A 12,514-nucleotide genomic window follows, 5' to 3' on the forward strand; every position below is an offset into this window, starting at 1 on the left:
TATGATAATTCTGCTCTCCTGCTCTTTCTTCGCTCACTGTGTGATAATACACTTCTCTGCATTTAAATCATTAGTCATCTGTGGCTCTCTTCCATAGCGTGTCTTTGTCCCGTCTTCCTCCCCTCACCCCTAAAAACCCAGAGGTTTTTTCCTGTTAAAAGGGAGTTTTTCCTTCCCACTGTTGCAAAACACTTTCTCATGGAGGGCGGGTAATATGATTGAAGGGTCTTTAGCTTACAACATAAAGTTCTTTGATTTGATTTGACACCATATAAATAAAATCATATTGAATCTGCTGTTAATACAATAAAAATACAACAATCATTTTATATTAAAAGTTAAATCCAGGAATTTTATGTTGACAGGCAACAATGAGAAGTTTATTAAGGTACTTTTTATCAGTTTATTAGGTATGAAACAGTTTGTTATTCGTGCGTTTCTGACAAATTTCCTCTCAGGAGCAATAAAGCAGGTCTTGTTGTATCTTATCTTACAGGAGTTATTAGTCTGTCTCTTTACTGTCAGTGCAGCAGGAAGTGAACCTTGTAGTATGAGTCCAGGGGAATGTGAATGTGTGGAGGCTGAGGTGATGGATGTGGGTGTAGGCCATGTATACATCTTCCCCTTCACTCATCTTTCATTACCTGCAATCCTTCTCTAACCTCTGACTTTAAGCGGGTGAAGCAGCCAGGTGGAGAATATAAAAAATGTTGGTGTTGGACATAAAAATGTGGCTGATTAACAACATTTTTCATCTACAGCACATTGTGTTAAACCTTTTCCAACCACATGTATACTTTCAGAATCAGAATCAGAATCAGAAAGGGTTTTATTACCAAATGTTGAGCGGGTTTACAACATTAGGAGATTGCTGCGGTGCTTCAGTGCAAACATACTGTTATAAATACTGTTATAAATTAAGCTTAAATGGACATGAAAATAAAAATGAGAATAAGAATTAAAAGTGCTAAGTAGATAGATAGATATATACATGATATATACATGAGTGCAGGTGGTGATCAGTGCCAAACATGGAATGATGCAGTGAACACAGCGTAGGGTCATGTGTTAGTGGTGGGAACAGTCATACGGTTATTGTTCATGTGTCCAACAGAAGAGGGGAAGAAACTGTTCTTATGGCGTGAGGTTCTGGTGCGAATGGACCGGAGCCTCCTGCCTGAGGGGAGCAGGTCAAACAGACTGTGTCCAGGGTGAGAAGGGTCAGCTGAGATCTGAGCTGCACGCCCCAGTGTCCTGGAGGTGTACAGGTCCTGCAGAGATGGGAGTCTGCAGCCAATCACCTTCTCAGCAGAGCGCACAACACGCTGCAGTCTCTGTTTGTCCCTGATAGTGGCTCCAGCGTACCACACGGTGATGGAGGAGGTGAGGATGGACTCGATGATTGCAGTGTAGAACTGCATCATCGTCCGTGTTGGCAGGTTGAATTTCTTCAGCTGCCTCAGGAAGTACATCCTCTGCTGGGCTTTCTTTATGACGGAGGTGATGGTGGGCTCCCACTTCAGGTCCTGGGTGATGGTGGTACCCAGGAAGCAGAATGAGTCCACAGAGGTGATGGGGGTGTCAGTCAGGATGATGGGGGGGAGTGGAGCTGTGTGCTTCCTGAAGTCCACAATAATCTCCACTGTCTTCTGGGCATTCAGCACCAGGTTGTTGTGGCTGCACCAGGACACCAGACGTTCAACCTCCCTCCTGTAGGCAGACTCATCCCCGTCCGAGATGAGTCCAATAACGGTGGTGTCATCTGCAAACTTGATTAGCTTGACAGACTGGTGGGTGGAGGTGCAGCAGTTAGTATACAGGGAGACGAGCAGGGGAGAAAGAACACAGCCCTGAGGGGAGCCGGTGCTGATGGTCCGGGAGTCCGAGACATTCTTTCCCAGCCTCACATGCTGCTTCACTACAGTTTATGATTATGTTCATGTGTTTAATGTCCCAGGCAACATGTGGAGGAGGTTTTAATGGAGAACCAGAACTTCTTGTTTAAATTGGGGCTATTAAAGCATAAAGACTTTTGCAGAGTCTGTGTACAGAGTATGCTAATTAACCAGTGATCATTAAAGGGGCTGTAAGTAAAGCCAAAAGTTAGAATCCAATCACATAATCGTGTAATTAATAAGCAGCTCTAGGAGCCGCTGTTTCTCTGGCTTTTCTGTTAATGTTTGACCAACACGACTTTTCAAAGAGTATTCAATTGAATTTCTTGTGGAATTAAAATCTATTTTTAAGTGTTCATTTTAAGAGCTAACTTACTCCTTCATAACAACCTTAAGTTAGCATTCAGGGTGTGGGTGCTTTGACTGACAGGTAGGAGATACTAGAATGTCATGATGGTTGACCAATCACAGGGAGGTTTTAATCACCTGTCTGAAGCCTTGGTTATTTAAAGGCCATTAACTCTCTGATGATGATTGATGTTTGAGCTTTTTTCCTGCTATACTCTCTCAACACTGTAAAAATGAAAGCCTGCTCTTCTTAAGCTCAAACTGTTGAATGATGCGGAGAGGCGGATGCTGTCCAAGATAAAGACAATGTTGGATAACACCTCCCACCCACTCCATGACATGTTGGTCAGTCACAGGAGCTCGTTCAGTGAGAGACTGAGATTACCGAAAAGCACCACTGAACGACACAGGAAATCATTCCTGCCTGTGGCCATCTCCCTGTACAACGCATCCACTTAACACACTGTTTGCTGCTACAGCTACACATGTTTCTTTTCCAACTATTTATTTATAAGTGACTTATGTATGTATGTATGTATATATATGTATATATTGTACTATTCTTAGTTAGCGTATTGTCTGTCTTGTCTTAATGTTGGTTTAAAATGGAGCACTGTAACAAAAAATAATTTCCCCCAGGGATCAATAAAGTATTCTGATTCTGATTCTGATTCTGAAACAGTTTCAGGTGTTTTTCTCCCGAATGAGGCAGTAAAACATCTTTGATTACTCACACAGGACCTTCTTACACCTGCTGAGATAAACAGAGATGGATCTCACGTAATTAAGAACACATTACGCTGCTCTTATCATACAAAAATGCAGCAGGTATTTTCTCTCAGTCTTGGCAGACACAAGGCAACATATAAAATTTAATCCTGTTATTAATGTTTCTGTAACATGAAGCTTGGAACAGAACCGTCTGTGAAATAATGTTTTTATGATGTCATGAATGCCAAACATTCATAATGTAAAGCATCAAATAAGGACATTTACTTTGTAGATATGTTTAACTACTTCAACAATTAAAAGCAACCTGTGAACACCACCGCTGACTTTTTAAGTACTGATTACTGAACACTTGTTTCACATTTTCATGAAGTTAAATATAAAAGAACTACGAGACTATGAAAGGTCTTCATAGTCCCCCATAACTAAAGCGTTTCTGCCATTTTCACTTGGGACATGACAGCCTGAGACTGATAAGCGTATTCTTCTCTGCTGCCTTGGCAATACCTCAATGCTTCAGGGAGATGTGGGAGTCTTTGCACCTCTGTGCAGACTGCTGCATCCATGACTTCAAATAACAAATCAATGGATCAGTCTATGGATGGATAATGCGTGGTAGAACGGATGGATGGATGGATGATAGATGATAGGTATATGGATGGATGGATGGATGGGTGGATATGAGCTGGTTTGTAGCCAGTTTGTGTTTCCAGTCTCATAAAGAAATTTTTCCAGTTTCACTGCTTTTATTTGAGTTTAGTCCTGCAGTGCTGCCTGTAGGTAATGGTGTAGAGGTTGTGTAGCAGTGCCATCTACTGACTGCAGCCAGAACTACACTGAGACCACAGAGACTCATGACGTATTGTAATTTTGTTCATGCTCAACACATAACAAGTGAAGGTATTGCAGAAGTGGCTTGAGCCTGACATCGTTCTAATGGCTGGTTTTTCTAGTGGGTTTATGGACTCATCATGATGTGATGGTTAGTGAATGTTTTCAGTATATGCTGCGTTGTTTTCAGACTGAGGTGTGTGTGTGTGTGTGTGTGTGTGTGTGTGTGTGTGTGTGTGTGTGTGTGTGTGTGTGTGTTGCTTAATAAAAGCCTTCTTTGCTCTTTTTTTTTGTGTTATCAGAACTTTATGATGCAGCTGATAAGGACTCGTGCTGTGTGTACTTGTGTGACTTCTGCTCTTTATTCCAAGGGTCATGGTGCAGTTTTCAGGTTTCCTTAAGGAAGACTTCGGTTTGTAGATAAATCCAGAGAGCTGAGACTGTGTGTGAATCTCCTGCTCTCTGCATGTTTCCCGTTGAAGCTGTGGATTCACTTAAGCTTCATGCAGATTATTTTCTCCATCAGAAGGTAACGTACTTTAACTCTGAACACAAAACCTAACAAAATCAACCTGCAGACTTATTTTGTTCGGTGTTCATTATGATCATTTGATCAGTTCAAACATTTTTAGTATTTTAACACCAAACTGAGCAAAGTTACACAAAGTGAGATGTTTATTGTTAACGATTGGGAGACTTTAACGTTGACCTGGCAGGTGGTGTTACTGAGAAACAGCAAGGTTCAAAGTTCTTTACATGGAGCTACAAAAATATTGTTAACATTTATCACTGATTAACAAATCATGACTCACCTGCAGCCAGGAGAAAAGAATCAAACAGGACCATTGAATATAAAATGATTAATCTCAGCAGGAAGGATTTTAATGTTTAATCAAATGTGTTCATGTTCAGGTTCATAAAGTTTTTATGCAGATATCTGAAGTGTTTTATAAAACTCTGAACATTTCCATGGACTTGTTGCCATGTGAGAAATGCTTCATGTTTCATGTTGATGATAAATTTGAATCAACGCTTTTTATAAAGTTATCTTTTTAGCATTTTTATTAAATCATAAATACCATAAAGAGAGAAAATTCATTAGTTTTCACCATGTCTTCTATAAACCAGGCTGAATGATACATGAAGACTGCGCTCTAAAAATCTTCAGCAAACTTAATTGTTTTAGAAAATCCTCATCATAAACAAACTGTAGCAACAAAATCATCTACAAATGTTATTTGGATGTTTTCTTTTCCTGACAGAAGTTATGAAGAACACAACCTCATAATTCAAAATGCACTGATGGAAAAACAAAAAAACATGTTTCTTTTAGTATTACTGCACCTTAAACCATGATGACATCACTGTTTGAACAAATTAAGCTCCTACTGAAGCAGCTGGGCTCTGCTCTTTGTAGTATGAAGGTTTCACTGACCTGCAGTCTGACCGGCTCTGATGGTGATTATGAGAATGTAACAGAGCCCTTGGGTTAAAGCAGCTTCTCTCTGTGTTTCCTCTAAAGGTGAAGATAGAACAACTCTGTAATGGACGTGGACCTGAATCTGGGTGGTGAGGATTTTCTTTATTCTGTCGTGCAGCTGACTTGTCTGCTGCTCCACACGAGAGCAGACACCATTCTTAAGAAAGAAATGATATATCATATGACTTCCATTTTCTGCAGCTAGTCTTGGTATACACAGCAACACAGTCTGAAGTATAAATGTTGTTGTGTCTGTGTGAAGGTGTGTTCTCTTCTGTGGATCAGTGTGAGCACAGAAAGGAGGGAGTCCCTAACTCTGCATCCACTCTGTGTGGGGAACATGAGAGCCAGATCAAACCTCAGAGGTGAGAGGACCGTCTCTAACTGTCAGGACTCTTCTCCAGGTCACAGCTCAGCTCTCCCATCACAAAATCAATATTGAATCAGTGTGTAACTTTCCCAGAACAATGTCGGACTCTGTAGTTTTCTCTGGTCCCCTGTGACATATGAAGCTGCATGTTCTCCTTAAATTGCTGGCTGTCTAGATAGTTGGGAAACTTTCTGAAGGAAACCTGGTCTTATTAGGAGAGACGGCATCCATCCCACTTTGGATGGAGCAGCTCTCATTTCTAGAAATCTGGTCAAATTTATCAAACCCCCCAAACTGCTTCCTAATTGAGACCAGGAAGCAGAGCTGCAGCTTCTTAATGAACCAGCTTGGATTCACTGTCAATAAGTGCTGGAGTTTGTTTAAAATATTCCAGCATCTTTCCTGTACAACATTAAGCACTTTGAAGTAACTGTTGGAACTGAATCTTCATCGTCACGATTCGTGCTCTGAGCACTATATGTGTTGCATTTAAGGGTAAAGCAGCAGGTTGGACCAGACTCTGCCGGACCTGGAGCTGATCCTGAACCGGGTTGGGTGTCTGAATCCCTGAATAGAGAACGGGTCATGAACATTTACACTCCCATCTCTCAGATGCCATTCTCTGACAAAAAGTGAGCTTTGACTGAAAACTACATTTCTTTCTGTCGTTTCTAGAAGCTTCTATAAACCTCTGCTTATAATGTGTCTATTTTATGTTTCAAGACCAAATAAAAAGCAGACATTTGATCCTTGTGTAACCACATGTCTGACTGTGACATCCAGTGGCTCCATCAACCGTGAAATTAAATTTAAAGGCTCAACGTAAGGATGAAAATTTGATTATCATTTGATATTTTTAGAATATACGGTGTATGAAATGTATCCTGTTTTTTCTGACATTTCCACAGAGACGAGCAGCAGCAGAATTTAAAGGTTCCCCATCACCAGCCTGATAGTGGGCACCAAACAGCTCTGCAGGACATATTTATGGTATGTAAGCACAGAAAACACATATCACCATGGAGAAATACTGCAGTGTTTCTGCTTAATACTACTATCAATCAATCTACCTACAATCTTTTTCATCACAGCTCCTGCTGTTTGGGAACAACACTGCTCTCTGCTCTCTTAAATTTAGTTTAGTCCAAAGTTCATGTTTCTGTTTTCATCAGAGCCAGCTGGGGCTTGAAATGTTGTACTCTTTCCAGGTTTGTCATTACTTATATGGTACAAGTAATGACAAAAATATCTCAAAGACAGTGACCGTGACTGAGTTGGTGCTTTTTCTGCACTGAGCACTTCACAGACAGTTAGATATACTAAATGTGGTGTTGTGTTTAACAGAAGCTAACATTTCTTTCTAGCAACTTGAGGAGAACATTATGAGATTTGTGAAGACCGAGCTGAAGAGGTTCCAGGAGGTCCTAAATCCAGATTACAGAGACGGTGGACTTGATCAGAGTGAAGATGAGGGCCTGGGTGGTACAGCTGAAGAGCAGAAGAGCAGCAGAGAGTCATTTCTAAAGATCACACAACACTTCCTGAGGAGAATGAAGCAGGAGGAGCTGGCCGACTGTCTACAAACCAGTAAGATAATTTAAAATAAGATAAGAAATACACCACCCATAAAAGTTTGTTCGGTGACCTCCAGCTCTGGTGGAGAGGAGGTCCAGTTTGCAACCTATTATAGAGCCAGCCTTCATGGTCAGTTTATTTAATCTGCTGGTGTCACCAGCTTCCACTGGTGATAGTGTGATTTTCTTTGCTAAAGGAACTAAGCGTGTTGTTTTCACTAACACTGGAGTCTCACTATGCTTTTGACAAGCATAGTGAGACTTTTACTGGACTGGAGTCAATCCAGCTGTAAATGTGACAGCTGGGCAGCACAAGTCCTCAGGACCTTAAAACTGACATCACAGTCCAGCAGGGGATGTTTCTCAGTGTGACAAAGGGATAAGCAGTTGTAATGCTCTCCACTTGTCCCAGATGTGTTGACTTTTTTTTTTTTTTTTGCATATTATGCACCTTATTCTGTCTCTCTATTTATTTGCTATGATTTGCTATTTGTCAAAGTAACTTTGCTGCACTGACTATCCTGGGTTTGTTTGTGTACGCATTCTGTGGATGGAAAAACAAACTTTCTGCAAATTAAGACAAATACTCAGTTACATGTTTCTTTATACTCTATTATGCTGCAGATTAAGTCATTTTTTTTCATACTTCGTTCTTTGTTTTCAGTCTTTATGTAGGTCAGGTGTGTGGAAAGGCCCCCCTAGCATTTCCTGATTTTAAAGTGCTGATAATGTCAGACATGACATCAACAGGTGGAAACGGGGGGGGGGGGGGGATCCTTCTACCATAGAAATGCTTCCTTTTGCTTCTTTCTAGGTCTGCAGGGGTTTTTTGAATTTGTTTTTTTGTTTTGTTCTTTGTAAATAGAGCCGTTTAGTTGTGTAAATGTGCTAATCAGAAGTGTGAGGAGCTTCAGATGAGGGAGGAGAGGTGAGCTGTGTTATTGCACTCATGTACTTTTGAGTTTTGGTAATTAAGTTAATTAAGTTTCACGTATGATGGAGTTCACTGTAAATTCTCTAAATGTCTGCTGAGTCTGCTTCCTTACCACCTTCCTTGACGTTCGAGTCTGACTACATCACACTCAGATGTCAGGATTCCCTTGATGACAGAAGACTAGTAGTGCGAATGTGTGAAAGGTGTTGTGTGGTGGAGAAGACTTCAGAAATAAAAGTCGAGAAATAAACCTGTTGAAATTATTTATCTTTTTGTTGTCTACAGGCTGCCCACTCATTGTCTGTCACCTTAATCCTAGTGATTTTTTTTGTTCCGCTCCACTCGTTCCTTACATTTTTCGGATCATGTTTTGCTTCCGTAGAACTGCCTGGATAGTAATCATAGTTTTTGTATGTTTCTTTAGGAACCCATGCTGCAGAGTGCCAACGTAAACTGAAAGTTTATCTACAGAAAAACATCCAGTGCATGTTTGAAGGGATCACTAAAGCAGGAAACCCAAATTTTTGTAATCAGATCTACACAGAGCTCTACATCACAGAGGGAGGGACTTCAGAGGTCAATGATGAACATGAGGCCAGACAGATTGAAACAGCATCCAGGAAACCAGACAGACCAGAAGCAACAATCAGACAAGAAGACATCTTTAAAGCCTCACCTGTTAAAGACAAGCCAATCAGAACAGTGCTGACAAAGGGAGTGGCTGGCATTGGGAAAACAGTCCTAACACAGAAGTTCACTCTGGACTGGGCTGAAGACAAAGCCAACCAGGACATCCAGTTCATGTTTCCATTCACTTTCAGAGAGCTGAATGTGCTGAAAGAGAAAAAGTTCAGCTTGGTGGAACTTGTTCATTACTTCTTTACTGAAACCAAAGAAGCAGGAATCTGGAGCTTTGAAGACTTCCAGGTTGTGTTCATCTTTGATGGTCTGGATGAGTGTCGACTTCCTCTGGACTTCCACAACACTACAATTTTGACTGATGTTACAGAGTCCACCTCAGTGGATGTGCTGCTGATAAACCTCATCAGGGGGAAACTGCTTCCTTCTGCTTGCCTCTGGATAACCACACGACCTGTAGCAGCCAATCAGATCCCTTCTGACTGTGTTGACATGGTAACAGAGGTCAGAGGATTCACTGACCCACAGAAGGAGGAGTACTTTAGGAAGAGATTCAGAGATGAAGAAAAATCCAGCATGATCATCTCCCACATAAAGACATCACGAAGCCTCCACATCATGTGCCACATCCCAGTCTTCTGCTGGATCACTGCTACAGTTCTTGAGGATGTGCTGAAAACCAGTGAGGAAGGTGAGTTGCCCAAGACCCTGACTGAGATGTACATCCACTTCCTGGTGGTTCAGTCCAAAGTGAAGAAGGTCAAGTATGATGGAGGAGCTAAGACAAATCAATCCTGGAGTCTAGAGAGCAGGAAGCTGATCAAGTCTCTGGGAAAACTGGCTTTTGATCAGCTGCAGAAAGGAAACCTGATCTTCTATGAATCAGACCTGAAAGAGTGTGGCATCAATATCACAGCAGCCTCAGTGTACTCAGGAGTGTTCACACAGATCTTTAAAGAGGAGAGAGGACTGTACCAGGACAAGGTGTTCTGCTTCATCCATCTGAATGTTCAGGAGTTTCTGGCTGCTCTTCATGTCCATCTGACCTTCATCAACTCTGGAGTTGATCTGTTAGAAGAAGAACAAACATCATCTCTGTTGTCTAAAGTAAGACCCAAATCTAAACTCAAACATCTCCATGAGAGTGCTGTGGACAAAGCCCTAAAGAGTCCAAATGGACACCTGGACTTGTTCCTGCGGTTTCTCCTGGGTCTTTCCCTGCAGACCAATCAGAGTCTCTTACAAGGCCTGCTGACACAGACAGGAAGTAGCTCAGAGACCAATCAGGAAACAGTCCAGTACATCAAGAAGAAACTCCGCAAGAAACTGTCTGCAGGGAAATGTATTAATCTGTTCCACTGTCTCAACGAGCTGAATGATCGTTCTCTGGTGGAGGAGATCCAACAGTCCCTGATTTCAGGAAGTCTCTCCAAAGATGAGCTGTCTCCCTCTCAGTGGTCAGCTCTGGTCTTCATCTTACTGTCATCAGAAGAAGATCAGGATGTGTTTGACTCAAAGAAATACTCAGTTACTGAGGAGGCTCTTCTGAGGCTGCTGCCAGTGGTGAAAACTAATAAATCTCAGCACGTTGATAGACGTATGGAGTATCCGAAACAACTAAAGAGGTAGAAAATGGAAATATAAATTAACATTTTTAAATTATACTCTAAACCAATTGCTGTTTTCATTAATGATACAGTATAGTAGCATACTATGCTAATTCTTTTTGTTAGCAAGTGACTCATAAAAACATTGAACTCGAACGCATTTTCAAAGGTTATTTTTTGGCTTTCACATTTTATAGGATGAAACTATTGAGACCAACATTTTTATGCACTTTTGTTTGTTTTTTTTAAATCAAAGTCAGATTCTTTTGCACTTCTTAGATTCTTAAAACACTTTTGTGGTTTACAATTTGACATCACCAACAAAAGTAACTTGTTCGCCCCCATCAGTAAAATAGCAATTTGATCTAAAACAGTGTCTCATATCAGGAAATTTGAATTCTTTGCATTCATGACTAATGTATTGTGCTTGATAATTTGTATGTCGCTGTCACTATACTTATCTACAGAGTGGACCACAGCACAGAGCAGGTGTTAAGGTTTGCACTGCAAAAATGTAAGTTTGCACTTTTTATTCATCTCTTATTAAATTCAAATTCCTAAATCACTTAAAATGCAAGTGAGAAGCTGATTAGATAATTCAGCTTACTCTCAAAGGTTTTCATTCTGCTGGCACTCTGAAGGGGCACCGATTGTGGAACTGATCTTCTATTCGTGCTTGACTGTGCAAGAATTAAGATCTATAAACTACTATTGTAATGTCTTTGCTTTTACATTGTACTTTCTCTGTTAGACTTCTGCGAACTTGAACTGGACCCAAATACAGCGCACAGAAACCTCAAACTGTCTGACAACAACAGGAGGGTGACACATGTGAGAGCGGTGCAGCCATATCCTGATCATCCAGGCAGATTTGACTACTGGAATCAGCTTCTCTGCAAAAATGAGCTTACAGGTCGCTGTTACTGGGAGATCGAGTGTAGAGGAGTGATTGACGTCGCAGTGACTTACGGACAAATTCAAAGGAGAGGAGACAGCGATGACTGCAAGCTTGGCTCCAACGATCAGTCTTGGAGTCTGAACTGTTGTGAAGATGGTTACCGTGCTTGTCACAACAACTTTAGGAAGGACGTAGATTTGGCCCTACCCTCCTCCGTCTCTAACAGAGTAGCAGTGTATGTGGACTGTCCTGCTGGCACTCTGTCCTTCTACAGAGTCTCCTCTGACAAACTCGTCCACCTCCACACCTTCAACACCACATTCACCGAACCTCTTTATCCTGGTTTTGAAGTGTGGTATGGGTCTTCAGTGTCTCTGTGTTCTGTGTAGGAGGGAGCGTTTCCGCATGAGTGGAAAAATGTTCCCACTGCTGACTGACTGCAGCTGCTTAGACCAGCTAAGAGAATCATGTAGAGATATTTGACTGTTCAAATTTTATTTTAAAGGGCAGAAATGTTTTTAATGTACGAAATTATCAACATAGAAAATCAGTGAATGGAACAGCATTGAAATTTGATGATGTCATGTCAATGCGTGTGTGTGTGTGTATGTTGATAATAATGCATAATGCATATGTTCATAAATGATAACGTGTCATCACGTGGCCCAGGCATTAAGGACGGTCAAACTGTATTTTTTTCTGTTGGCAGAATAACCAGTCATAGTAACCGAAGTCAAGTGTCATACATGCCTTAAAGTCTCTTATCATATCAAATAATGGTACTGCAGTATCGGCAGCACATTGTTTTTCATAGTATTCTCCTCCCACAGAGATTTTGGTGTAACTATAACATGTTGTAACAGGTTCTTCCAGAAATGTTTTTATAGGGTTTCTGATAATCTGAGATCAAAGGATGACTGGATGTCTGAGCATTCCCTTTTTTCTTTTCCATTAAATTTTATATTAAATGTTTATTGTGATTACTATCCTTTTTGTGTGTCTGTCCTGTCTTTTGTACTGTCTGTCATACAGAGTTATTGGTAAAGCCACTGTGCACAGTATGTATATGCAAATTTACTTCAGTTTTACTAAATGCTGAGATGCGTTCAAATACTGAGTGTCTTTGAGATTTTATTTGTGTTTTGAAATGATTTAGGATTCAGTACAGTCATGTCAGCGGTCAGGTTTTGTGAAAATCTTGTGAGCGTG

General features: G+C 40.9%; 1 protein-coding gene across 1 annotated transcript; it reads left to right on the forward strand.

The window, feature by feature from the left end:
- Positions 1-3,886: 3,886 nt before the first annotated feature.
- On the forward strand, positions 3,887-11,910 carry LOC112430067 (uncharacterized). Its single transcript, XM_076874208.1, has 11 exons — positions 3,887-3,954; positions 4,175-4,332; positions 5,326-5,372; positions 5,546-5,648; positions 6,148-6,285; positions 6,377-6,475; positions 6,562-6,643; positions 7,018-7,240; positions 8,586-10,425; positions 10,875-10,921; positions 11,159-11,910. Exons 3-11 carry the CDS (start codon positions 5,348-5,350, stop codon positions 11,692-11,694), a joined length of 3,093 nt encoding a protein of 1,030 aa, XP_076730323.1. The 5' UTR covers positions 3,887-3,954; positions 4,175-4,332; positions 5,326-5,347; the 3' UTR covers positions 11,695-11,910.
- Positions 11,911-12,514: the final 604 nt, after the last annotated feature.

This window comes from Maylandia zebra, linkage group LG15 (genome assembly GCF_041146795.1).
Source record: "Maylandia zebra isolate NMK-2024a linkage group LG15, Mzebra_GT3a, whole genome shotgun sequence".
Taxonomy (NCBI): Eukaryota; Metazoa; Chordata; class Actinopteri; order Cichliformes; family Cichlidae; genus Maylandia; species Maylandia zebra.

Excerpts from the sequence above, each read along its gene's own strand:
- LOC112430067 (XM_076874208.1), top strand. The coding sequence starts at position 5,348 with ATGGACGTGGACCTGAATCTGGGTG. Across the intron at positions 5,649-6,147 it reads AGCCAGATCAAACCTCAGAG|GGTAAAGCAGCAGGTTGGAC; the intron begins GTGAGAGGACCG and ends GTTGCATTTAAG. Across the intron at positions 7,241-8,585 it reads GGCCGACTGTCTACAAACCA|GAACCCATGCTGCAGAGTGC; the intron begins GTAAGATAATTT and ends ATGTTTCTTTAG.